We start from the raw sequence: 27,854 nt of genomic DNA, 5'->3' as shown, positions 1-27,854 counted from the left end.
TTTTTCATGCACATATGGTGGCAGTATTCACCACGATTTATTTAACATTGGATTACAAGCATCAAGCTATGGAAAAGATGTCAACTGTTACACTTCAATTGCCTTAAAGATACCATTTTAGCACTGTCATGTTTCGTAAGAAAACCATACTTCTCTATTATTCATCTGACATTTAAAGCTTTTTTTTTTTCCTGTTCTTTCCTAGGAATATAAAGACTTAATCACAAAAGACAGGTTTTAAGAGGACTTTATTAAATCTGACAACTGACTAATTGGACTGTGTGCAATTAATTAAAAAAAAAACAACCCTGAAAACTGAGCATTCAACAAAGGATTGTTCACTGATAGGAGCTTTTTTAATTTCTGCACTTTTACAGAGCTACAGCTCTGCAAATACAATGTTGGAATAAGACATCATTCTTCCTAGTTTACACCCACACATCCTGAGATTACTGCAATGTGGAAAATGTCACATTGCTGCTTCTGGTAGAAGAGCCACATTGAAATCTAAAAAATATAAAACCCCCTAGCCCTGCACATACACTTTCTCAGCTGGAAACATGTGTAAGACAGACTGGGTGTCTCACTATTTTATACCTTTTTAATTTACAACTTACATTGTCATACAAATATAGGAGTGACTTTTATGGAAACTGTCAGGGTCGCTGTTGCAGGATCCAATAAAAAAGCTAACACAGAAATAGCACACTTTTTAAAGGTCTCTTCTGATGCACTATAGAGGAGCTCAGCAGGTCAGTACTTACATATTGGATGTTTTAAACTTGGCCCCTCACAGATACAAAAATGGTTTGGTTTAGGTACTTTGTTGAAAATGTAAATATCTCCTTTAGTTTCAGAAGGGTGCACTGTATGCTTTACCATCAGGCTCAGTAACAGATCTTCTGTAATTGACTCAATAGCTAATGGAACATGTGAACATCACTGAAAGTACTATTTCTTTGTTTCTCAGAGACATTTCCTAAGATTCCTCTTAAAACACAGGATGGGATATGAGTTTACTGGGGGTTTGTCCTCATATTCACTACTGAAAATCTGTTTCTTCTTTAAGTCTTCATAAGAGAGTCTTTTTCCAAGCTGGATCCAACTTCCATTTCAGAAGGCTCATTTCTCACAAACCAACTATTCCAAATGTGCTTTAAAGTAAAATATAAATTATTTTGCTTTGTTTTGGTTTGAATTCCTTTGCTGACAGATGTTAACTGTCATCCCCAGGTTCAGCGAATGCAGTCAGAAACCTGATCAGTCTGAGTTTTCTTCTCTGGTTTTCCAATGGGACATTTCTACTTCTGCTCCTGTTCTTGCTGAGACTTCTCCAAATGGCTCTGAGTCTTTCACTTGGATTTAAGTAAGTCTTCCCATTCAACAGTGGACTCATTATTTTTAGGAATTGCTGGAAACAATGACTGCATTTTCATTTGGAATTCTCTCATCTATGAAAGAGATTAAAAAATAAAATCAGTTAATAAGGAGCAAATAAAGTAGCACCATGATCCCCAGGCTTATTCTACAAAATGAGCTGTGTGAGATAATGACAAGGTATAAGAGACTAAAAACAACAGAAAATTAAGACTCTCCCCCTGACTTTGTTGGTTCAGCTAACAAAGTGAAAAAAATCTGAAAGGATGCACACAACAATCTCCCCTTCTAAAGCACCACACTGGGGTACCTAATTTGGACCATTTCCCTGACTGTTTCACTACTGTTACAGGAACCACTATATATACAGATACACATTTAAAACACTTCTGTTTGAAGGAAGATTATCTGCACAGAACATCCCTGTTATTTTCACTGCAGTGTCCTTTTTCTACACTCGTGGTGGATTAAAAGTCAGGTATGTCTGTTCAAAGATTTTAAAACGAGGATTAAAGAAAAAATAATGGTCAGCTGACAATTTAGGTTTATCTCACCATACAGACACAGGTGACAAAGTCTCACAGAATCACAGAATATGTCAGGTTGGAAGAGACCTCAAAGATCATCTAGTCCGACCCTTGACCCAGCACTGAAGGGCCGAACACTAAACCACATCCCTAAATGTCAGGTCCACAAGCCACATGAACACCCCTAGAACAGCAACTGCACCACTGCCCTGGGCAGACCATTCCAATGTTTGATAACCCTCTCAATGAAGAAATGTCTCCTAATATCCAGTCTGAACCTCTCCTGGCATGGCTTGAAACTATTTCCTCTAGTCCTGTCGCCTGTCATCAAGGAGAAGAGGCCGTCACTCTCCTCACTCCAACTTCCCTTCAGGTAGTCTCATTCAAATGTATGCATCAGTAAGAAGGCAAACAAGACTCATAATTTTACATATATATACATACATACATATATACACACATACCTATAGATATGTAAATATATATATATAGAGAGAGAGAGACTAAGCTTTTCCTGGTTTTAGATGACAATGTTGTAAAAGAGGAAGTCTGCTATTTTTATATTCTGTATACTGACACATTTATATAAATTGCCAAATCTATATTTATAATCATTTTATCACCAATGTCTGATTCAATAGTCCTAGCAGGCTAGAACTGAAATATAGTTTCTTTAAGGATTTTAAAACACAATATATATTTTAAGGATAAGCATGGAAAAAAACAAATCCATTAAAATCCTGTTAGACAAAGAGCAAGATGTGCAGGGGAAGCTTTGGACTGCTATTTTTAAGAATCTATGACATTCATGCAGAGAAGACAGGATGTGACATTCAAGCACTGGGTGCAGTGACCTCTTGAATACTGTCTCAGGCAGTATGTCCCACAGAGAGGTTCCAGGAAATCTAGATACTCTGAACAGCCACACAGGAATCTTCTCTAATACGCCCACATTTTTTGTGTTATGGGTCAGCACGTTTTCTACAAACATCTTTGGGCCATTTTCTATTCAAGTCCTTCTGTGTATGAATAATTCTGACAAAGAACTGGTACTTCTTTAGAGAACTGTTGCTGGAAAGCAATTATTCAAGTTACAGCTAATACAAATAATGAAACCATTTACAAAGTAATTAACAGTCCTTTACTAAGACAATCATAGAATCATCCATGCTGGAAAGGACCTCCAAGACCAGTCCAGCCATTTTGCCCACTCCAAGAAGTCTGTCACTACACCATGTCCCCAAGCACCAGATCTATATGGCTTTTAAACACACCCAGGGATAGCAATTCAACCACCTCCCTGCGCAGCCTGTTCCAATGCCTGACAACCCTTCCTGTGAAAATTTGTGTTCCTAATGTCTAGTCTAAACCTCCCCTGGTGCAGTTTGAGACCATTCCCTCTCATTCTACCATCAGTTACTTGTGAGAAGAGACCAGTGCCTACCTCTCTATAACCTTCTTGCAGGTAGTTGTAGAGAGCAATAAGGTCTCTCCTCAGTCTCCTTTTTTGTAGACTAAATAGTCTCAGTTCCCTCAGCCGATCCTCATAGGCCTTCTCCTTCAGGCCCTTCACCAGCTTAGTAGCCCGTCTCTGTCCCCGCTCCAGTGCCTCGATGTCTTTCCTGTACTGCAGTGCCCAAAGCTGAGCACAGTACTCGAGGTGCAGCCTCACCAACACTGAGTAGAGAGGGACAGTCACCTCCCTGGTCCTGCTGGCCACACTGTTTCTAATGCAGACCAGGATTACATTGGCCTTCTTGGCCACCCGGGCACACTGCTGGCTCATACTCATGAGCTTGTCAATCAGTATCCTCAGGTCCTTTTCTGCCACACAGCTCTCTAGCCATTCTTCCCCCAGTTTGTAGCGTTGCATGGGGTTGTTGATTGCTCATGCTTGCATCTGACTGTCAGTATCATACCAGGCACACTGCAACTTCAGCAGATCCTCACAGTGAAGATAAAATTTATTCACTAAACCTGTAACTGCCATTCAATGAATTGGGCTTACCAGTGTCCAGTCATCTTTTGCAGTGTGGTGAGAGCTTCTTGATAACTTATTCTATCAATGTTGCACACTTCAGGTGCAAGAATTGGGACCGTGCCTTTACCTGCTTTACCTCTCAGGGGACAAATGCACTTCTTGTTGAGGGAATTGCTGCAATTAGGAACGTGTGTCTTGCTTTGCCTTTTCATTTTAGTAGACATACTACTCAAAAGGTCTCTTGTCCCTTCTCCTGTCCTGGAAATCTTGTCCTATATTTCCTCCAGATTCCACAATGTACATGCTAACAGTCTCAAATCAAAAGGCATTAATTTAATTACAAAAGCTAATGTGCTATGTATTCAGTACTAGAACATTTTAAAATAATTAGCTGAAATTGCTTTTTATTATTGTCAGCCACACTGACACTGGGGTACTTCGTTCAGCTGTGATGTCTTCAATTAATAGTGCAGCAAACCAAGCACTAAAAGCTGAATGTATTTTCCTCTTTCTGCTGGCTTCAGTATCGCAGGCCACTCTCTCAGCTGCCGCTTCTCAACCTAGCGATACACGTACAATTGGTAACACATTTCCTGATTTAACATGCCAGCATTCTCTATTCCTGAAGGCAACTCTCTGAAGTGAATTTCGCTCAAGTGAATTTTATGGGTTTTTTATCACAGATATTGCAAAGCTCAATGCTGGTTTTTTCCTGGCAAATAAATTACAGTAACTGTTCCACCTCTGACTGTCAGGCTTCTTTCTCAAATGCTATCATCTACCTTACTGCATTAAATAATCTGAAATAGCTACAGATCACTGTTATTTTCTTATCTTAACCTAATGATCCTGCCTCAAGTGGCAAAAATATAGGGACCTAAAAGCATCTTCCATTTCATAATCTCTTTTTAATGTACATCGTTGACAGAACGTCACACAAAAATTGGGATAGCACTATTACTGAGAGCACTTACATGGCCGTTCATATTAAAATGAATGGAAGAGGGGCTAAAAGAATCTATTTGAAACCCAGAATGAAAGTTTTACGAAGAAATGTTCTCTTTAATATCTGACATTCATAATAGGCCAACCCAGATTCTAGGAATTATTAGCTTCCTATTTTAGTACTCCTACCAGTGAGAACTGCTTGCATTAGCTTCCAAGTGAAATGAGGTTAGATGCCCTGAACTGGAATACTGACTGGCAGCAGAAAACAGCATGTACATGCCCTGTGTGCTCCTCGGCCACCTTCTGTTTCACAAGGCATGAAGATGAGATGGGCTGCCCCAGATTTAAAAGCATCAAAGAGGATTGTTCTTACCTCCTTTTCCCACATCTTAAAATGATTGCTGTTGCCCTTGTTAGCAAAAGATTACTGAGGTCTGCATATAGAAACAGCAAGTTATTTGTAGAAAATGGCAAATGCTGAGCCCTTACAGTGCAGGAAGGGGAAAGCAAGCACCCTGCCGGCTGAAGGTCATTCTCAGATTCTCAGTGTAAAGTGTGACACCTGCTGCAGGCCACCCTATGCCAGTTTGCACAATGACCACTAAAATAACCACAGAAAATACAGCTCTGGTTTATATTCTTAGACCTTGCACTTCATTGGTAAAGGCATTATGAACATTTGGATTATTCACAACTACAGGTCTATGAAAATGGCCCTCAGAGGGTCAATCCTGGCACTATACATTCTAATAGTTAACTATCTTTACTGTCATAAGACACTGCTCAAAACCTGTTTCCATTGTTTCAGGCTTGCAGGAGAAAAGTAGCAGCAGAATATTTTTAAGCCACCTAGAGAAATCAAGAGCTTATATTAATCCCCTACCCTATGAAGACTTATACACACTCATACCCTTATGTGGTGTTGAATGCTCTCTTTGATATCAGAGGGCAAATTACAATGCCTAAAATAGAAAAACACATAGACTTCCCCCCCCCCCCCCCGAAATCTACCCCTATAAATACTGTGCAATTAGGTAAAACATGTCCCATGCTTTTTTTGGAAGAAAAATAACATGAAAGTAACCTAAGTTAACTTTACAGGGAGAGGGGGAGAGGATCATCAATGCTTAGAATGAAGCTGTCAGTTCCTAAACCATTATACATATGTAGTAGCCTCCCACAGCTACTATATATTCTGTCTCAAATTACGAGCTGACTACTGAGAGCTGTCAAGTCAGAAGGGTCAGGCTGTCTCTTTTCCAATTATTAGGTCACATGAGAAGATAAAACACATGGAATAGTTTCCTCATGTTACTTTTCCAAGTGTGCAGCAGCCGTGTTACTCATTCGTAAGTGAATGCATTGCACAAAAGAGAAGGTAACTGATCTATACCACAAATGTATTTTACTAGCTCTACTTTGACTAATTTCTGTGCAAATGTCACTTAGCTCCCAAAAGTGGAACTATTAGCTGGTAGCCTGAAAGCATCTTTCTGTACATCTGTCATAAAAGGAGGAAGATGTCATTCTAGTAGCAAAGCCTAAAGAAAACAAAACTGCCCTGGCTTAAGGCCAAATTATTTTGGAAGAAAATAAAAAAAGGAAGGGCTTAGTTATGATCAATGGGAAAGTCAGCTATTAATTTATATACACCACAACAGCAATTTTGTTGTCCCAGGCAACCAGCACCAGAACAAGGGGACACAGTCTCAAGTTGCGCCAGGGGAGGTTTAGACTCGAGGTGAGGAGGAAGTTCTTCACCGAGCGAGTCATTCGTCATCGGAATGGGTTGCCCAGGGAGGTGGTGGAGTCACCATCCCTGGAGGCGTTCAAGAGGAGACTGGACGTGGCACTTGGTGCTATGGTCTAGTCATGGGGTCTGTGTTGATAGGTTGGACTCGATGATCCTCGAGGTCCTTTCCAACCTAAGTTATACTGTGATACTGTAATTGTAAACAACAATCTGTAAAGCAAACTTCCTTAGGTTCAGAGATGGAGAAGTATTCTTTAACATTTTATACACTTACAACGTTGATCTTCCTGAAAAGAAATGCCAAGCTTTTTCTAGTAGATGAGATTTTAAATCAGATTAAATCAGTGTCTCATTCTCAGACCTATTCTCATTATTTCAGTGATGCTGCATCAGACTTCAAAATAAAAGGAGTAGCACAAAGGTTGGATTATACCATCTTGCTGCAAGAGGTTTTCAAGACATGCAAAAAAATGGACTGAAACAGTTTTGAAATCATGAGGAACAGACAATTTTTTTCTGCAGAATCTTACTTTCAGATATGGATGTCTGGTACAGAAATCACATGATTAGTCTGTTATGATGAATTAATCATTGCTCCTTAGTCACCTGGGGCAATTTGAAAAAATAGTATTTAATTTAAAATAGTTAAGTATCTAAATGAATAAAAAGCAAGTTGGTTAATGGACCCAAACCCTCAGAATTGGTGTTCAAAACCTCTAAGTTCTTCTGCGTTGTAATTTGGATGTCTGAATTGAATCACAAACATGAGTTGTCTGCAAGCAGGCAGCTCTTGAAAAGGGCAACCTGAGTAATTTTTTCCCTCTATGTGTCCAGGAATTCATGATACGTATCATCCAAAAATTATGGCTGAGAAAAGAGCCAGTACAAAACCAAAACTCTTCAATGCCATGACCAGGGGTGAATACCTGTCAGAGCCAGCCTAACACTTAGAGCCAGGTAGGGCTGGCTGGGCACATCCAGACAAGTAGGGCAGCTGGGATCTTGGACCAGAGAAGCATAAGTGTGGCCATATCACCACAATTAACATAGCATAGGAAGATCCCATGGGACCAAGATGCAGCACAATTCACACCTATCAGATAAGCTTTTGTTCAGATTTTAGTTTTATACATACAGTTCACAGCTATGCACAGCCCAGAAGTGGATCAACATATTTGTCCTCTTACAGTGATGTGGAACAGCTTGACAAAGGCAGTTTCAGACCAAAGGCTAAAGGTTGTTTTATACTTTCTAGTTTCTTAACAGGTTAGTGGCAGCCAACAGCAAGGAGTTATTCCCAAGACAGCAAAATAATTCCTCAAGACAGCTGCAGTTATGGTCTTCCCTTATTCTTGAAATACTTGTAACTGTCCCTATTCATAAAGCAGATGGAGCAGCTTTCCAGTAGGAAAATAATGACCTTATTCCTTGGATAAACATTCTGCCTTATCAAGTATACAGTGAAATTCATAGGGTTTTTTACTTCTTGGACAAAACACTTGCAGTACATATGTGTGGAGGCAAGTCTTTTCCATGCCAAACTGATTATGCAATAAAAGCAGTACAGAAAACCCTTGTACAAACAGAAGGAGGAAGTGCTAACTTGTACTAGTATTCCATCGTCTTTCAAAGAGCCTGAATTTAAATATACATTGAGGAAATAAAATAACTGTTTTTTAAATGGGTAGATTTTACTTCCAGTGAAATCTATGATCATGAAATAGTAAGGAAAAGATATGGCTTTATTATGCAAACATAAGCACGATTAAGTAATAGAAATTTCATTCATAGGTGAGGATTAAATACAACTATAATCAAAAACTATTAACAACAACAAATCTAGGAAGGCCTCTAGGATGATCCTAGAATGATTCTAAGAGATAGAATAGAATAGAATAGAATAGAATAGAATAGAATAGAATAGAATAGAATAGAATAGAATAGAACAGAACAGAACAGAATAAACCAGGTTGGAAGAGACCTTCAAGATCATCGTGTCCAACCTATCATCCAACGCCACCCAATCAACTAAACCATGCAACCAAGCACCCTGTCAAGTCTCCTCCTGAACACCTCCAGTGATGGCGATTCCACCACCTCCCTGGGCAGTCCATTCCAATGGGCAATCACTCTCTCTGTGTAAAACTTCCTCCTGATCTCCAGCCTGAACCTCCCCTGGTGCAGCCTGAGACTGTGTCCTCTTGTTCTGGTACTGGCTGCCTGGGAGAAGAGACCAACCTCTGCCTGTCTACAACCCCCCTTCAGGTAGTTGTAGACAGCAATAAGGTCACCCCTGAGTCTCCTCTTCTACAGGCTAAGCAGCCCCAGCTCCCTCAGCCTCTCCTCATAGGGCTTGTCTTCCAAGCCCCTCACCAACTTTGTTGCCCTTCTCTGGACTTGTTCCAGCAAGTCAACATCCTTCCTAAACTGAGGGGCCCAGAACTGGACACAGTACTCAAGGTGTGGCCTAACCAGTGCAGTGTACAGGGGCAGAATGACCTCCCTGCTCCTGCTGGCCATACTGTTCCTGATGCAGACCAGGATGCCATTGGCCCTCTTGGCTGCCTGGGCACACTGCAGGCTCATGTTCAGCCTACCATCAACCAGCACCCCCAGGTCCCTCTCTGCCTGGCTGCTCTCCAGCCACTCTGACCCCAGCCTATAGCACTGCATGGGGTTGTTGTGGCCAATGTGCAGAACCCGGCACTTGGATGTGTTAAATCTCATGCCGTTGGATTCTGCCCATCTTTATAGCAACATTTGTTCATTAATTAAATAGTCTTAAAATGTCACCCACTGCAATATGCCTATGCTTGGTTAAAGAACTATAGCTCTTAGTACTATTTACAGGTGCCCAAATCAATAATTTTTAAAGACTAGGTCTCCATGGTCTCATTTTATTTTTTAGCTAAATCCATCCCTAAAACCAATACTCCTTGTATTGATACTGTATCTATGACTACAGTCTTACAAAACTTTATCAAATAGCCTCAAAATAAGTGTGTGGTGGCAGAGGGGCACGTGTGTTAGTATTTGTATGCTTAAAATTATGATTTAGAGGTTAGATTTCATTTAAAGAAAATCAGCCTGCCTAGGACATGTCCTTGCTAATTAACCCATGGTAAGCATATATTCTCTGTATTGCTTTTAATTGTCTTAGATGCCTCTCTACAGCTGTGCAGTTGTTCTAGATTGTTACTATTTTAAAGGTTAAGATCAATGAAAATGAGGATATTTCATTAGGAGACACCATAAAAATTATTAACTAATATTTTATAACTCCATTAGTCACAAATTGCTACACAATTCTTCTCACTATTTTTCCAGTTTTACATGGAACAGCTGGGGAAGCAACAATCAGAATCTCAGAAACATACATATGAATCATACTGGCCCTTTTCCTATGGGACAAAGAAAGCTTTTATCTCTGAGGAAATAAAATATAATTTATTGAGGGTGTGAAGAGCAAAAGGGCTTTTAAAGCATGATTTATCTTGTTTGTTAATTGCTTCATGTTTCTTTCTGCAAGGGGTGAGGGTATTGTTCTGCTTTTAAAAGAAGGCTCATAATCACTGATGTTTTAAAAAAAAAATAACAAAAGGCTATCAGACATTCTCAGGGATGTTTTACAACCTGTCAAGTAGCTTCAAGTTTAACTTAAAACAAAAACCTGCCTATTTAAACCAGAGGTTTACAACTCAACCTCTAGAAAACTGTGCAGCTAAAATCTTTTCAAGTAACAAAAATGTGTTATGGATCATAATGCTTGTAGAACAGGTAAATAAAAAAAAGAAAATAGAATAGAAGAAGAAGAAAGGCTTAATTTTTTAAATTTTCCATTAAAATACTGATTTGGATCAGCAGTAACAACTGCAGGTTAAGATATTTTTGACTTTAAAAAGTTTTTACTGAAACACGGTTCTCGCATTGAAAACTTAAATCTTCACTGACCATTTCATACAGAGAATGTTGAAATGAAATGTTTACTTACTATCCAACAGTTTAAAAAGTGAATGATAAACTGGTCAAACACATGGTTTTCTTAACATTTATTTGATTAGTTTATGTACTGCTGAACAGCCTCAAAATGTATAAAGTAGGTTTCTTTAGGGTGACACAGTACTGAAGAAGCATTCTAGAAGCACACATAATGTACTCCCAACTGCAAATAGGCATTCAAGCCATGGGGCAACCATGGCATGGTTGTAGATGTCAAGACCTCAGCACCCAGCTGTTTCATTGCTCCAGTGTTGCTGGTTGATGATACTTGCTAAGATATACACAGACAATCAAAGGTGAAATGACTTAAAATATTTTCCTAAGTGATTTCTGGAAGCAAGTTTAAAAAGTCTGGCTATTGATGACAGCTGGTTATTTTCTGCAAGAGGTGCAATGTAAAAATAGATAATCACCATCCCCTAGGTTCTGAAAATTAAGATTTCTCTTTAACACTATTTAAAAGTAGAAGTTAAACCATTGTCAAACAAAGCACTCACTGATTCATCTCTTCTCTGTTTAAGAATTGACTGGAATCTAGTAGGCTGTATTACCTACCAGTCTGTCCTCAGATTACAACAGTGACAACTGCAGTCAGGGGATGTTAACAACCCAGCCTGAGACAGCATAAAATCTTATACATCTCGTACAAAGATATAAAGATCACTTCTAAGTTAAGTTTTCTCATACGAAGATATAAAGATCACTTCTAAGTTAAGTTTTCTCACTGGCATAAAACCCATCAGATTGTAAAGCTGCAGAGAAGCACCTTTAACAATAAACCACCTAAGAGCTGCAAGTAGGCGTTGCCACAGAACTGTTTTAAGAACCAACAAACCAAGATTAAATAAAAATCCAGTATCACCAAAGCTGCTGCATCGCCTCAGTGTCTGGAACAGATCTTAGCCATCACTTGCTTCTACAGCAAATGCAGGCTACCTCAAAAGGTGTAAGGATAAGGCATCCCTGAGCTGTGGCTTCATTTTCCTTCAATGACACAAACTGCTGAGCAATCACAACACTGCTTCGGAATGGTGGGCACAGAATAATTACAGCAATGATAACTCATCAAGGAAATATGGTGCCAGTTTGCTCTTATCACTTCATCTCTGATTTTGTAAGTGATGACAAGATAACTTAAACAGTCAGCAAGCTTCAAGTTATACATATTTTTATCAATCACTCACTGTTCTGTCGATAATTTATGCTCACAGAAAACACATTTCCCCTCCCGCCCCGAATATTAAAAATCACAGCACTTTGGCAACAATTCCAAGTGAAATGAGTCATCTGGGCTCTAACTAATGGCACCACCATTTGCCACTACTGCACTGCTTGAAGCCTGGGTCGCTAACAAAACTTATACCCGCTCCTTCCGTCAGCCGGAAACCACAACGCGCTCTTCCCGCTGGGCGCGCCCGTGCTGCTGCCTCCGCCGCGCCAGCAGAGGTCGCTGCCAGGTAGCAGAGACGCTCCCGCCCCGCGCTGCCCCGCATTGGCGCTGGGTACCGGGGGAGAACGGGAAGCCGCCTTTTACTCCCTAAACCCCCAGAAATCGAAGGAGCACCTTGCTCATTCAGTTCTCCCCTTATAGATGTGGCGCAGACGCTCATCGCCCCCTCCTGCGGCCGAGAGTACGCTCAGAATGGGTCTCTACGGCAAGTACGCCGACCCGGGGGTTAGGGAAGTTGAGTCACTCCAGCTGGGTACCCGTCACTTCAAACCAGCGCACAGCTAACGTGAGCTGAGTTCAAAGCACAGAGCACTGAGCACGCCTTTGCCCGTACTTCAAATCCACGGAGGAGCTTTGCTCTCCCCCTCCTGTAAAGCCAGCCCAAGTGTTGGTGTGCACCCCCTTCAGACGCCAGCCAGGAGGGGAACTCCTCAACAGCCACGTCTCAAGGTTTCTCTCTCCTTTCATTGCGATTCCTGCCAACTCATCAGGTCTGATGTCCCCTCTGTGGCTTCCTGTATCTTACTCCTCAAGGTGACCTGAGGTACCAAACAACACTTGGCAACTCAGGCTTACTTGACTCAGAACTCCCCTTGAAACTCTGCAAGTGAAGGTCAGTCCTTTATTCACTAAGATCCCACCAAGAGATAATCACAAGGAGAAAGCTGGCAATGGATATGAGAAAGCACTGGAGTTAATGTACTCCAACATGTGACAGAAGCAATTTTCTTGTTTGGTGAATGAAACATCTGCAGCTATTACAATCAGAATTTTATTACCCTTGACAGTTTAATAGCAAGAGAAACAATTTAATATCAAGAGGCTATATTAGCTGTCAGTAACATTATCAATATTGCCAGTAGCTCTTAAACTTATGAAGCTGCAGCCCAGCAGGGCTGGATCACTAATTACGAGGTCCCTGCTTAGTCGTTACTGTTACAAGCAGTAAAGTGAGGATGCAGGCCAAGAACAACTTCTCGGTCCAGCTACCAAAACTTGCTAAAGCTTTAGTTATGAACTTCACACAGATTCCTGGTGTCAAGTCTCCCCTCATGTCATGCATAGTATAGCACTTTCAGAGACTAAAATCCACCTTAAATCCATAGCTTTCAAATCAAAATACCTGATCACAGGACATTAGGGATTTGAAGGGACCTCTGGAGATCTTCAAACCCAATCCCTGTCAGAGCAGGGCCATATAATCTAGATTAGGTCACACAGGAACACATCCATATGGGTCTTGAAAGTCTCCAGAGAAAGAGACTTCACAACCTCTCTGGAGAGCCTGTTCCAGTGCTCCATGACTCTTAAAGCTCTCTCTCATGTCAAGGTGGAACTTTCTGTGCTGTAGCTTACATGCATTGCCCCTTGTCCTGTCACAGGGTGCAAGTGAGAAGAGGCCGTCTCTTCCTTCTTGACACCCAGCCCTCATGTATTTCTAAACATTTATTAAATCCCCCCTCAGTCTTCTCCTCTCTAGACTAAAAAGCCCCAGGTCTCTCAGCCTTTGATGCTGAGTCTGAAATTGTAACTTGAACTGCTCCAAATATTAGGAACCTGCATGTACTACAGAGCCATTGAACTCACAGTGCTCAGCAACACTGAAGACTCAGACATTGAATTCAAGTCATCTGTAAGAGCCTCTTTTGAAAATGTTTGACTGAAATTAAAATGTTCATTTGAAAATGCTGAGTTTAGTGTAAAATCTGCAGTGTCTCCCACAGTCTGAACAGTTTTACGTGGAAAACACCATTATTTTACTCAGTGATAAATTCAGTAAATAGTTTTCCACAAATATTTTTTGGTGGTTATCTAGTCATTATTAGATGCAACATGTGCACCTGGTTTTTTAAAATCAGTATTTTACCCAACTGCAATCAAGAATTTTCTAAAGTATATGAAGAGAAATAAAATAAATGGACCCTTCTTAAAATGAGCAGATAGGGGCGATGGAGATTGGAATCAATACGGCTGACCAATATGATTGAGTATTGTTCCAGTGTTGCAGGCTGATGGTGCAGGCCTGTAGTGTGAGTATAGCACAGGAAAGTGTAGAAAAAGAAGAGACAGGAAAGGCAGAAGTGCATAGCAAGGGAACTTCTACAACTCATATAAACTCGGAGTGCCTTGTTGGCATGGCTTCATTGGTTCCCTCTGAGTGACCACACATTGCACTATTATAGATTATTGGTCCAACTACATGCAAGGTTTGTTTATGCAAGTGCATGTCCTGTTGTTCCAAGATAACTCTCCATGTTTATAGCTACCAGTGCCTTGTTTTAGTTACATGCTGCAGGCACAGCACTGTTTTTCTACACTGCTAGCTGACTCTGCATTTATGCTGAGCATGGCCTACCACCATGTCAGGCTCTAGGCCTGCACTGCCAGATTGCTCACACTGCTCGTCGCTGGCATTGCCACAAGCATATGCTGAAAGAGTCCAGAACTCATAAAGATGGATAGTACACATAACCCTTACTTAATCTCAGCTGTTCAGGAAAGTGACATTTAAGCACAAAAATACTGTCTTTCAACAGTCAGTATTTGCTCCCAGTTGTTTGGTTAAAGCAGCATGCAAAAAGTGTGAACAATAACCACCAAGAATCAAAGATGACTTATGCTAGAAACATATTTTTAATGCTAACCAACATCTTCTCTTTGGTCAGAGTATTTTTGACATACTTTTCTGCTTTTACACCTCCAGCAATTTAAAACATACAGAAACACACATATATATGTATATTTGATTTTAACAGCTATAACCAAATAAGAAAAGTGTGACAACATTTACAAATTGCTTATTTTTGAATCTGCAGTAATGAGTAGCACTACTGTAAGTGTTTCCTTTCTGCTGTGGCAATTCAGTCTACAGTGCATGCAATAAACATGTCAGAAGAGAGTGAGAGAGAGCTGTTCAAAATCATATGCTGACATAGTCTGTCGATAAAAATCTGTTTCCTCCAGTGCCTGCAGTTCCCACCCTGCACTACGGTGAAATGTAAGGCATTCCACAACAGAAACCAACAGGCATTTGCAAGAGCCTCTTAAGAACAGTTTTCCCCACTTCCTTTCAACACTAACACAAACCCAAATATATAAGACACAGCTTTCTGACTAGGAACACCCTGAAATGCCCTGCAGTGTGCTCTGTTTCTGACAGGAGAGCCACTGCTGTCAGGTAGCCATAAGTTCCCATCAGACTCTGACATATCCTGGGGCCTGGCCATCTCAAGCTTATGTGGATGTTTCCTCTCAGGCAGTCTCAAGGAAAGCAGCCTTACAGATAAACCAGTCAACTGTAGGTCCAGGCCAGTACTTTGGAAGGGTGTAAAAATTAAGCTTCCTGAGAAACAGTTAACATTAAAATTGTACAGTAGAGTCAGATTCTGCTGTCCTTCAGCAGGACCAGAAGTACTCTGTCAGAACATAAATAAGAATTAGCAGCATAGCGTGAAATTAATCCTTTTGGCTGATGATATAATTGACAGTAAACTGAGTGGACGGTTGTAGGTCAGCCTGCAGAGAATATAAACTGATATTCCCACTTTACCTCCCTCTTCTCTGCCATTCCACTGCAGCCTCTGAAGGAGGACTTGAGTTTAAACAAAATGTGTTGTAGCTGCTGTCTATGTCCTGCTATGCTTTTTTGGTGTTCTGCCTTTCTTTACTGGATCCTACTGAAAATCAACACTGAAAACTATGGAATAAGGAGGGCATTGTATAGTGCTGTATGTTGGGACCCAGACTGTGACCTATGGGATACATCAGCAGATTTAACAAGAAGTGAGAACTTGGGTAGAGATACTAATGAGAACAGTACTGGGATGAAGTAGTGTCTTCTTCCTTTTCCTTTTAGGAGATGCTTTGCTGAATATATATATAATGCACCGTGGAAAGTAAAAGAAGTCTCTTAATTCCTAGTCCTAAATAGGATGCAGACAGTTCTGGCAAATCTGTAGCTGCAGGGAACTGTTAAGTCACAGCTCATTACTAGAGGGGCAAACACTCAACACTGGAACATAAGCAATTTACTAAAGATAGCCTTAGTCTCTTGGGAGATACAGACGCTTCCTGAATTTCTCTGCCTTGACATGGCATGTCATTGTGGACCACCATTCTACTGCACATGAAACTCAATCTTCTGCCTCCTTGCCCATTCCAGAATTGCACTAGAAAGCAAGCTGTTTCCTCTGAGTTTTTTCTTATGTCCCCAGTGTCCTACTGCAAAAAATGGAACTTGGACAAGTAAATGGATTGTTCGAAAGGCAGGATTCACACTTTAATTCAATAAGCAAAGGATATACAAACTTTGCAGCTACTATTTTAGTCTCTAAATTGGAACACTGGCTCTTTTGTGAAGAATCTGAAACATCTGTGCAAATAAACCTAAGCAGGGCAAAACTATTTCTCCTCCAAAACTGTCTCCTCTCACAATATCCTGTGCTTTTTGCAGAGGTAGTAATGTCTTCCCCTGTGCACACGTTCTGGTTAGTCACTCTACATGTGATGAATGAAGGTGGAACCCTTAGGCTGAAGTAGTATAGAAATACCATACCAAGATGCATTACCCAAAGCAAAATATAGTATTTTGAGGGGATCATACTTGCTACTCACACTGTGCACACCCAGAGCCTTCCAGATGGCAAAACTGAGCAATCCAACTCCACACCATGCATAGAGTGAGCCCCATCCTAGGGCTCGTAAGGCCAGTGATGAACCACTCTCTGGTAATGCAGCTGTGGCAGTAATTCCCTAGAACCAAAAACAAAGTGATCAAGAAAAAGTTAACAGTACCTGGGAAAAAATAAATTAACAAAATAAGTTAACTTAGTGATTTAGGATTTTTCCTGACTTACCAGCTGTATTGGTCTGGCCACAGAAACTGCTATAGCTGCCAGCAGACCCCAAGAGCCACAAAAGGGAGTGGATGAGCTGCCCTCTCACTAGAGGCAGCTTTCAAGATTGCCAGTACTACCTGGAGATGCTTTTTATTACCCATGAATATTTAAGTCAACTGTTTTGTGGGCACAACAATTTGACATTCAGTTATTCCAACCAGTGAAAATACCAAACTGAATCAAAACCAGTCACAGGCCCTTATGCCAGTGATGTCAGGACATAATCACTGTACATCTCTGATTTGGGTACTTTTTCTCGGGGCAGGTGCAGGGCAACCATTGCCCTACAGGTCTCTATCTGCACTCCTCAGCTTGACACTGAGAGGGTGTAACAGTGACTGAGAGACCAATTTAAAGGGGGCTGCAACTCTGAAGGAGCTCTGAAAACTATTTAGGAAAGTCTTGTAAAGTGTGAACACCACTGAACCCATCCCCCTGCAGAGTTCACCAAGCAGGGGTATAGAAAATGCTCTGCAGTTTCAACACTTCTCATTTTTGTCAGAAACAAGACTAGGTGGTTTTGACCGCTTGTTAACATACTGCTACACAAGAGTCTGCCTTAAGACATGTCCTGAAAACACAAAACACTGTCATTTGGAAAAGTCACCTCAGGCCAGAAGAACAGAGCCTCAGCCATGATAAGGTCCCTTCCACAATGACACCTTCTCTGTCACAGCACATACATGCACACTGCAGCTACCAAAGGCATAAGCCACACACTGACTGGTATCAATCAGTCTGAACCACATGATCATCATTAGCCAGTTGGTCTCTTCTCACAACACCCACTTTACTGTAAGTATTTGGTAACAGCTTCAGTCTATGTAGCCCATACCAGCAGCAGGACAGACATAATCCTCTTGCTCATGGTGGCAAATGTAATCAAGAGTGTCTGGCTTTTTTCCCCAAAAGGATGACTGTTCAGTTCTTCAAATAGAAACATAGATTTCACTTAGTAACTGTTAAGAGTTTGACATCTATGATCCTTCACAACTGAACAGTTTTGCCTACTTATTGGGTATCTCAGGAAAGAAACTATTATTGATCAGAGGCAAACGTAATTGAGAGTGCAAACATACAAATATATTAACTAAGGGCTATTTCCTTTGTAGTCTAAAATACCAAAAAGTGAACTTAACTTGCAGAAGTATCCAAAACATGGCAAAAAGCTGCACTTTTCATCATAAAAAGTGGGAGGAAAAATACTGTGTTTTTGCTTTAAAAAGATGCCTTCTTTTTTTAAGGTTACCTTTCTTCTTTGATATAATAGAATATATGTATTGTCTCTCAATATGGGTTTTGGTCAGTGAGCTAGCACCATAGTTTTTTTTCTTCTTAATGCTGTCTTTATTGAAATGTTAACATGATCCTCAGACACCCCTCAGCATTAACACTTCCCCTTAGGAGTTAGCTGTAGGCACAGTTACCCAAGGACAAACACACATTTGTAAATGGCACAAGCAAAATATATCTTGATCTTTATTTATTCTGATGTGGACATCTCAGAGTGGAAGCTGTCAAGAAATGATGTCATGTAAGTGTGTGTGTCTGTGTGTGTGTATAGACATACATGCACACAGACAGCAGAGATCTCTGGTCACACTATTGATCCAGGTTATATTATTTCCTTACCACAGCTAATGAACTTTCGTAACTCTTTCAGCAGAGACTGCTTTGAGTAGATTTAAAATGCTGATGATCATTTCTGAGTTTTTGTGCTTCCATAATCTAACCATATCACAGAATCACAGAAACATTCAGGTTGGAAAAGACCCTCAGGACCACCAAGTCCAACCGATAACCCTACTCTACAAGGTTCACCCCTAAACCATGTCCCCAAGAACCACATCCAAACGACCTTTATCACATCCAGGGTTGGTGACTCGACCACCTCCCTGGGCAGCCCATTCCAATGCTTGGCCACTCTTTACATGAAAAAGTGTTTCCTAATGTCCAGTCTAAACCTACCCAGTCACAGCTTGAGGTCATTCCCTCTTGTTCTATCACTACCTGTGAGATCAGCACCAGCCTCTCCACAACATCCTTTCACACAGTTGTGGAGAGCGACAAGGTCTCCCTTCAGCCTCCTCTTTTTCAAACTAAACAGCCTCAGCTCCTTCAGTTTCTCTTCATAAGATTCCAGGCCCTTCACAGTTTTGTTGCTCTCCTCTGCATACAGAAAAATGAACAAAAATATCCTCTGCATAGAATCTTTAAATAAGGGTCATTATATGTGAAAACTGCTGGCAAACAAAACAAAAAACAAACAAACAAACAAACAAACCAACCCAAACAACCAACCAAAACCACCACACCCAAATGCTATTTAAACATGTCATTACCCCAGATGATCTGCTTTTACTGACAACAAAGAGCATTCAGTCCCAAGCTGATTCCTCAATGTATTAAGTGTGCAGATAAGGATTTCTGTAAATAACACAGCTTGTTACATGATTGTAAGATATGCTGTTCAGAGCATAACATAAGCTGGTCAATGAAATGCTGAAAAATTTCAACAAACAGTAGCTTGGGAGAGAAAGATATTACCAACAAAAGAACATTTTAACAGACCTGAGTTTTATTCATGAGGTTGCTATTCTATGCACAGATTGTTTTCCCTTATAACTGTTCCTAAATATCAAGCAGAGCATCCTAAGTGCTGTTATGTAGCACATGCAGGGCAACCAGGGGATCAGGCCCAGTCAACACAGGCTCATGAAGAGCAGGTCCTGCTTGGCAAACATGGTCTCCTTCAACAAGGAGACCAGCTTAGTGGATGAGGGAAAAGACTGTGAATGTTTAGTACAGCCTTTAACATTGTGTTTAACAGCACCCTCTTGGAAAAACTGGCTGCTAGTGTCTTGCATGGGCATATGTTCTGCTGGGTACAACACTGGATCCTTATCTATGATCTGAACAAGAAAATTGAATGTACCCTCATTAAGTTTGCAGATGACTCTAAGCTGGGAGGGAGTGCTGATCTGCTGGCAGGTAGGGTGCTGAGTATGAGCCAGCAGTGTGCTCCAGTGGCCAAGAAGGCCAACAGCATCCTGGCTGGTATGAGGAATAGTGTGGCCAGCAGGAGTAGAGAAGTGATTTTTCCCCTGTACTCAGCACTGGTGATGCCAAACCTAGAGCACCATGCTCACTTTTCAGCCTCTCACTGTAAGAAAGACATTGAAGTGCTGGAGCCAGTCCAAAAAAGGGCATTGAAGCTGGCAAAGGCTCTGGAGAACAGGTCTTATGAGGAACAGCTAAAGGAACTGGGGTGTTTAGCCTGGAGAAGAGAAGGCTGAGAGGAGACCTTATTGCTCTCTACAAGTACCTGAAAAGAAGCTGTAGTGAGGTGGGTGTCAGTCTCTTTTTCCTAGTAACAGTGATAGGCCGAGAGGAAATGACCTCAAGTGCACCAAGGGAGGTTTAGATTGGATATTAGAAGAAACTTCTTCACTGAAAGGGTTCTCAAGCACTGAAATTGGTTCCCTAGGGAGGTGGTTGAATTCTCATCCCTGGAGGTGTTTAAAACACACATAGATGTGGTGATAAGGGATATGGTTTAGCACCAGCATTATGAATTCCAGAATACCAGGTTGGGACACAAAGGATCATTTGGTCCAAACATTCTAGGTGATAGTGTAGTTTAAATGAGATGGCCCAGCATTGTGTCAAGCTGACCCATGTAGGCAGATCCACTAATTCTCTTGGTTGGATTCAATGATCTTAAAGGTCTCTATCAACCAAAACAATTCTGTCATTCTGTATTTTTTTAAAATAATTTTAAAAATAAGCTATTAAACAATACTTGAGTCTTTCTAAAAACCAGAATGGGCTGATCCAGTTACTGAAATGTATACTTTGTATTTCATTTATTATTTTTCTCTTTTTCCTGGATATAAGCAGGAGGTGAAAGAAGGGAGAAATGACATTATTTTTTTCAGACACAGGTTCCAATCCTGTAACTATCCCCTTGTGGATAACAGTGAATAGAATAGAATAGAATAGAATAGAATAGAATAGAATAGAATAGAATAGAATAGAATAGAATAGAATAGAATAGAATAGAATAGAATAGAATAGAATAGAACAGAACAGAACAGAACCAGACCAGGTTGGAAGAGACCTTCAAGATCATCGCGTCCAACCCATCATCCAACACCACCCAACCAACTAAACCATGCAACCAAGCACCCTATCAAGTCTCCTCCTGAACACCTCCAGCAATGGCGACTCCACCACCTCCTCAGGCAGCCCATTCCAGTGGGCAATCACTCTCTCTGTGTAAAACTTCCTCCTGACTTCCAGCCTGAACCTCCCCTGGTGCAGCCTGAGAGTGTGTCCTCTTGTTCTGGTGCTGGCTGCCTGGGAGAAGAGACCAACCTCTGCTTGTCTACAACCCCCCTTCAGGTAGTTGTAGACAGCAATAAGGTCACCCCTGAGTCTCCTCTTCTCCAGGCTAAGCAGCCCCAGCTCCCTCAGTCTCTCCTCATAGGGCTTGTGTTCCAAGCCCCTCACCAACTTTGTTGCCCTTCTCTGGACACGCTCCAGCAAATCAACATCCTTCCTAAACTGAAAGGAAGCAGTGTTTAAACTAAATAGTGTGTTCAACTGTTTTGACTGATTGTATTCAGCATGCTCAGTTTTGGATGACCTAACCCATTGTAAAATGAAACACCTGGATAAATGCTGATAAAACTAGACACTTATCACAAGAAGGCTATGGCGTCTGAGCATTTGATTTTAACACCTTCCCCATAATTATTTCTTAACTGAAGGTCTCTGCAGTGGTTTGTCACTAAACAGGATTATATAATCGCAGTTTTGAGTCAATTTGGACACCATTCCTACAAATGCTTACAGTATACTTTACTTCCCTACAGCACAGTAGATGCAATTTCAGCTTTATCTCTTGCTAGTAACACTGATACTACTGTACAAGGGTCTCATAACCATTGCTTTCTGGAAATCTGAATTCAGTGATGAAGACATAATGCTGTGATGCTACACCTTCCTCTCTGAATGGCTTTTTTTCTTCCCATAAAACTATTTAAACTTGTCCCAAGTTTCATTATCTTTGCTTCCTTTTCTACCTGTCCTGCACACCACCATTTCTCTGACACAAAAATTGGCACAAACCCATAAAGAAGCTGAAAGTTTAGGTCTCACATTTCTTCCCAACATTGAGCTGATAATTAATTTTCATTACTTCAGACTTTCCCCCAAGCCAGTACAGTCAACTATAGTCACACAGTGAAAGGGATCAGAAGACTGACTTAAACTGAAACTAATACAGGGAATTAAAAAACCCCTATCAGTATCATCTCACTAACCCATAAATACAGGTGTTGGCGCCTTTCCAGGGGCAGGAATGAAATACCAGGAACTAAGGGCTGGTACTTCTTTCAGCAGGAATGCTGGCTGATGGTTGCTTAAAGTACCTGCCAAATTATGGCTTCATGTTAACATGGATAAAAATAGTATTTAGACACTGAACATCTAAGAAGGTAATCACCTGTGGTTATTCATAGTTAATGCTTTTGTTGTTACACATGTTATTAAAAATCTTGTAATAAGTAACCAGAAGTTTAAGTAAGAACACCACTGCAAAACCTTTTACCTTGTTGGCACCTCAGAGAACCTCTACAGACAGTTAAGTCGTTCTCAAAGTCTAGCTTTCCCTTTGGAAATTGTTCACTTGCAAGTACCTGGACAAAAAAGCATCTTTCTACACTTTGCACTATTTAAGTTCACACACTATTTAAGTTCAGGGGGGCAGGAATCACAGGTTTTTGCTAGCAAACTGTTGTAATCCACTTGCACAGATAGTAGCAGATAGCAGTTTTCAGCAAAAATCAAAACACTGTGTATCACTTGCTGCCATTTCCTGCATATATATTGTTGGATGTCAATGTAATGTCACTCTTGATAAAGGTCACACTGGTAACAGGGCAGCTCAGAAAGCAAAGAATACATGGGAACTGGAAAAAAATTCAATGCTCAGGAATAAAAAAAGGAAGTTTGTTTTAAAAGAAAGGATGTTGGGGGAAAAAAAAAGGAGAGAGAAAACTTCCTTATTGCAATATATTTCTATACCTTGTGAAATAACTCCTCACTGAATATTGTGTCTATTATGTATGCATTTATTGCTGCTGAAAACACAACAGAGACATTATGCCACAGCAGCCTACAGAGGAAAATAGGATGGGAAGGGACACCTCTTGTGCTCTGTGACAACAGGAGGAGACTGTGAGTGATCAGCCACTGAATTTTTGCAGCGTGCCCAGGCAGCCAAGAGGGCCAATGGCATCCTGGCCTGCATCAAGAACAGTATGGCCAGCAGGAGCAGGGAGGTCATTCTGCCCCTGTACACTGCACTGGTTAGGCCACACCTCGAGTACTGTGTCCAGTTCTGGGCCCCTCAGTTTAGGAAGGATGTTGACTTGCTGGAACGAGTCCAGAGAAGGGCAACAAAGTTGGTGAGGGGTTTGGAACACAAGCCCTGTGAGGAGAGACTGAGGGAGCTGGGGTTGCTTAGCCTGGAGAAGGAGACTCAGGGGTGACCTTATCACTCTCTACAGCTACCTGAAGGGAGTTTGTAGACAGGCAGATGATAGTCTCTTCTCCCAGGCAGCCAGTACCAGAACAAGAGGACACAGTCTCAGGCTGCGCCAGGGGAGGTTTAGGTTGGATGTTAGGAAGAAGTTCTATACAGAGAGAGTGATTGCCCATTGGAATGGGCTGCCTGGGGAGGTGGTGGAGTTGCCGTCATTGGAGGTTTTCAGGAGGAGACTTGATGGGGTGCTTGGTGCCGTGGTTTAGTTGTTTAGGTGGGTTGGATTGGTTGATGGGTTGGACACGATGATCTTGAAGGTCTCTTCCAACCTGGTTTATTCTAAGTTCTAAATTTTTTCTCAATATATATTATTATTGAATTAATGGTTTAGAAATAAACACCACTGATCAGTTTGAAACTCCCCAAACCCATCTGTAGTATATACTGTATTTTAAGGGCTTGGTAGAGACCAGATTGATCATTTTTAAGGGTCCACATTTGACATTTTCAGTAGTAAACAACATTATTGAGGAAAAAAGTGTTCTTCAATTAAATATGCTGCATTTCCTGTTAATATACCACCATGGTTGTGACCGGTTGACGTTGCCCCCTTAAGAAAGGGAATATGGTGGACGGAAGTTGGTAAACGGAAAGAATAATCTAAACTATTTCATTGGTGAAGTGGGAGGAAGCACCTTCTGAACTGGGAGTGAACTGAGCATTTCCAGGACTTTTCTATCAGTCTTGCTTCCGCCTCTCCACGGTGCAGCAGCTCTCTGTCTGTGCTGGGCTTTCTGCCAAGGCCTCGGCCTTGAAGACAGATAAAGGCTGGTATTAACTCCTTTCCAATTAACACGAACTGCTTCTAACATTTTTTTTCCTCTCTTTTCTCTCTCTTTCTATCCCACTCTGGGAAAAGGGGGGGGAGAGAGGGGAAAGCGGAGGTGGGGAACCCCCTCTGCCTTAGGGGGGTTACTCTCATTTCTGTGTTACTCTGTTGTATATCTTTGTATATATTGTAGATATTGTAAATTTGTAAATATTCCCCTGCAAATCCTACACTGCTTTGTAAATATAGCTCCACTGCTTTGCTAATTCAGCTTGTGAGTTTTTTTTCTTTTCCCTTCAATTTTTCTTTCCCTTTACTTTACAAGGGGGAAGGGAGGAGGCTTCTTGGCCTTACCCTTCCATCCCACTACAATGGTATAATTTGCTAGCCTTTATTTTGCCATTATTTTCTTCAAAATGCCCAAGTGGATCCTGTTAGCAATTGCCTGAGAGCAGATTACTTTTGGCCATCAGATCTCAGAGTACCAAGCCACTACTCACTCTCAACAATTCCCTTACATGGTGGGAAGGGAGTGGAGAGAGGACATTATTATTCTACTTACATATTCCACATCTTGTGGGCTCTCTACCTCCTTAATCCCACCCTTACTGCAGTTACCTTGTTTCCTGAGTCACTGTAGCGTTGTGGGATTGCATGGTGAACTGGATCCCTGAGGACATGACTGAAGTGTGCAGCAGTATGATTCCAGAAAACAACGTAAACTTCATGTATTTCAGCTAATCTCTAGTAGGAATACCAACTCTGACCCAATTTGCTAAATTAATCACACCCCTGTTGACTTTGGTTAAGTCTAGTGCTCTTACCATCAACTTTGTACAGCCAGACTCCACATGTATCAACGTTTCTGTAAAGCATTTAATGCTTTCTTATTTCCTGCATATCACAATTGAAAAACAGTTTAAAAGGAACAAACCTTACTGAACCAGTCTGGGTTCTTCTTTTTGGCCATGGCAAGTGTGGTGCCAAAACCTGCTATCATTCCTGCTGTAGCAACAGTGCCCAGAAAAATTCCACCTGCCAAGAAAAGTTTAATAAATAAATAATCAAAAGGGATTTTGTTTATAAGGGAGATAATAAAACAAACAAACCATGAAACCAAACCCATTTTGAATTAAAACCTGGAAAAATTAAGATGTCAGGATACGCTGAAGGGAAAGGCACAGACGTCTAAACTCTTTGCATTAACTCAGTATGTCAGGAAAGCAAGAAAGAGTATTTTGAAATGGGGCATTTTATAAAGTAAGTGTATGAATTTTCAAAATGCATACAAAAATCACTGAAATCCTGAGATGTCCTTTCACAATAGTTTGAAATTTCTCTCTCGCTCCAGCACCAGGATCCCTTCGAGTTCTTGCATCAGAGCCATACGTAGCCATACCTACTCACTATTAAGAAAAAAGCTTGTTACAAAGACTGTATAAAAATGATCTGATTATTTTAAAATTTCAAGGGGTTATGAGGTCTTCCTTTGCAACTATTAACACTCACCCTGTCTCCCCTTTCCTAATTTCAGTTGGGTTTATTCTATTCTATTCTAACTAGATTCTGCAACATCTTAAAAAAGCCTATTTCCCATTCCCAAAATGTCCTCTGAGCACAGCCATGCCTGTGAGCAGGATATCAGTGTCTTAACAAGGAACTCTTGGCTAACCTGCTGTTGTAGTTATTATTCTATTAAGTAACAGTAATGGGTGAGGGTTCTGCATATGGAATGTAATTCTCTGTTAGGGTTTGGATCTGCAAGGGGCTGAACAGCTTGGCTCTGCATTAGCAAAGCAAGTTACTCTGTGTTGAAAATGAAGCAGTCAATGTGTGTAACCTGGAGGTGTTTAGGAAGAGACTTGGTGGGGTGCTTGGTTTAGTTGATTAGATAGTGTTAGATGATAGGTTGGACTCAATGATCTCAAAGGTCTTTTCCAACCTGGTTAATTCTATTTAATTAAAAAACCTTGCCTTGAACAGCAAACAAGAAGCAAAATATGTTTATGTTAGATCTGTTAGAAAATTAATTAACCTATTACTGTGATGGAGAAGTTTGCTATCAATTAGATGAACAAAGTACTGCTGCCTGGGAGCAGAAAGACCTCACACGCTGTGCAAACTTTGCACACTTACTGCATTTTGCATTTCAAACTCTACTAATCGACCTTTTCCTGATTTCAGAAACAATAGCTGGTCTTCTCGAAGAGAAGCGTGGTGCATAGCCTCCTTCAAAGGGACAGGAAAGCACTGTGTGTGCAACGTGTGTGGCAACAGGGAGTAGTGACCCTACATCAGCATGCACACAGCAATATAATGCTTTTATCTTTGCAGCGGGGTACATCCACCTGACCCGGCTCTGCAAGGCTGCCCCCGCGATTTTCCAGCCGACGGAGGAGCCTGGGAGGAGGTGCGGCCTCCGTTCCGCCAGGGGGCGCGCAAAGCTCGCGCACTCCCAGGCAGCGGCAGGCTGTGGTCGAGGTTCGTCTCAGCACAGCCAGGTACTCGGCTAGGTAATCGCCAGCTGCAGGTGCCTCTGGCTGCGGAGACGCTTAGCTGTGCTGCGAGGCCAGCTTATCCCCTCGCCTTGGCTTCCCCGGCTGGGAGCTAGCCAGGGTGAGCTGCTTCCTTTGCTACGAAAACTGTAAGCAATCCGCAGCGCTACCTGTATCCCTACGAGCCGCCTCGCCCACCGTCTCCTACCCTCGCAGGACGCCCCTGCAGAGCTGGGTCGGACGCCTGCCTGCCGCCGCTCCCGACCCAGAAAGCCTGAGCTCTCTCAGTACGGCGCAGCACTGCCAGCGAGGAGGGGAAGCAGCTCCCCTCAGTAGTTCCACCCCTGGTACGGAGCGAGCAGCCCTGACTCCGCCCAGCGGCGCCGGGACAGCCCGCGCCGTGCTTTGCCTTACAGCGTCGTGTTCTGCCTCCTCGCTGGGGCCGGAAGGGGAGGAAAAAGAGGAGCGGTATAGTAGCGGCTTCCTCACTGCATCCAGAGGCCTTGGACAAGGCCATCTCCAAATGCTTCGGCTGCTCCTCGGGAACGGGGGAGTGAGGCAAAGCCTCAGACTACGGCACACAGAGTACCATCCTCCTGGGCACCGCCTCTGCGGCGTGGCTGGCCGGAGCAAGTGGGGCGGCCACGGGGCTCCCGCAGCTGCTGCTGATCCCTAACCCGTGCAGCAAAGGAGGGGAGAGGGGAGACGGGAGACGAGGTCTTTCTGCACCTTTGATTAGGAAGAGCTTGTCCTGAGACTCCGCAGGGGTCCTGCTCCCTTGAGGCAGGGAGAGGCCGCGTCCGGGGTCCAGCGAAGTGGCCGCCGCTGCCCCCTCTTGGGCGATCCCGTCAGCAGCCATGCCCATGGCCCACGGCACGAAAGGAGGAGGTGAAGGCGGCTGTGGGCCGCAACCCGGAAGGAAACGGAGCTGGTCCAGGACACGCAGACACCCTTTCTACCTCATCTCCTCAGTGAGGCGGGGAGAACCCACCGCCCCGCGGCGCTCGGCAGGGTGCTGCCGCCCCGCTATGAAGCCGAAACAGACAT

At 42.1% G+C, this 27,854-nt stretch overlaps 1 protein-coding gene across 2 annotated transcripts; it reads right to left on the bottom strand.

The window, feature by feature from the left end:
• Positions 1–27,854, bottom strand: TMEM242 (transmembrane protein 242). 2 transcript variants are annotated; one of them, XM_068151336.1, is made up of 4 exons: positions 27,537–27,830; positions 25,247–25,347; positions 16,650–16,787; positions 1–1,451 (listed from the first exon to the last, which is right to left on the bottom strand). In XM_068151336.1, the coding sequence occupies exons 1-4, from the start codon at positions 27,670–27,672 to the stop codon at positions 1,353–1,355; spliced, it is 474 nt and encodes a 157-aa protein (XP_068007437.1). In that variant the 5' UTR covers positions 27,673–27,830; the 3' UTR covers positions 1–1,352. The 2 variants fall into 2 exon arrangements, with proteins under 2 accessions (XP_068007437.1, XP_068007447.1); XM_068151346.1 differs by having other exon boundaries at positions 1,375–1,451; positions 16,639–16,787; positions 27,537–27,854.

The sequence above is a fragment of the Melanerpes formicivorus genome, unplaced genomic scaffold (genome assembly GCF_026170545.1).
Source record: "Melanerpes formicivorus ecotype bairdi unplaced genomic scaffold, bMelFor1.0.p_v2 SCAF_2, whole genome shotgun sequence".
In the NCBI taxonomy this organism is placed as follows: domain Eukaryota; kingdom Metazoa; phylum Chordata; class Aves; order Piciformes; family Picidae; genus Melanerpes; species Melanerpes formicivorus.
Note: the sequence above shows the minus strand (reverse complement) of the source record. Positions and strands in the feature narration are given on the sequence as shown.

Coding starts and splice junctions, on each gene's coding strand:
- TMEM242 (XM_068151336.1), bottom strand. CDS start 27,672: ATGGGCATGGCTGCTGACGGGATCGCCCAAGAGGGGGCAGCGGCGGCC. Junction 25,348..27,536: donor CAAGCTCTTCCTAATCAAAG/GTGCAGAAAGAC, acceptor TTTTCTTGGCAG/GTGGAATTTTTCTGGGCACT. Junction 1,452..16,649: donor AGGCTCTGGGTGTGCACAGT/GTGAGTAGCAAG, acceptor TCTCTTTCATAG/ATGAGAGAATTCCAAATGAA.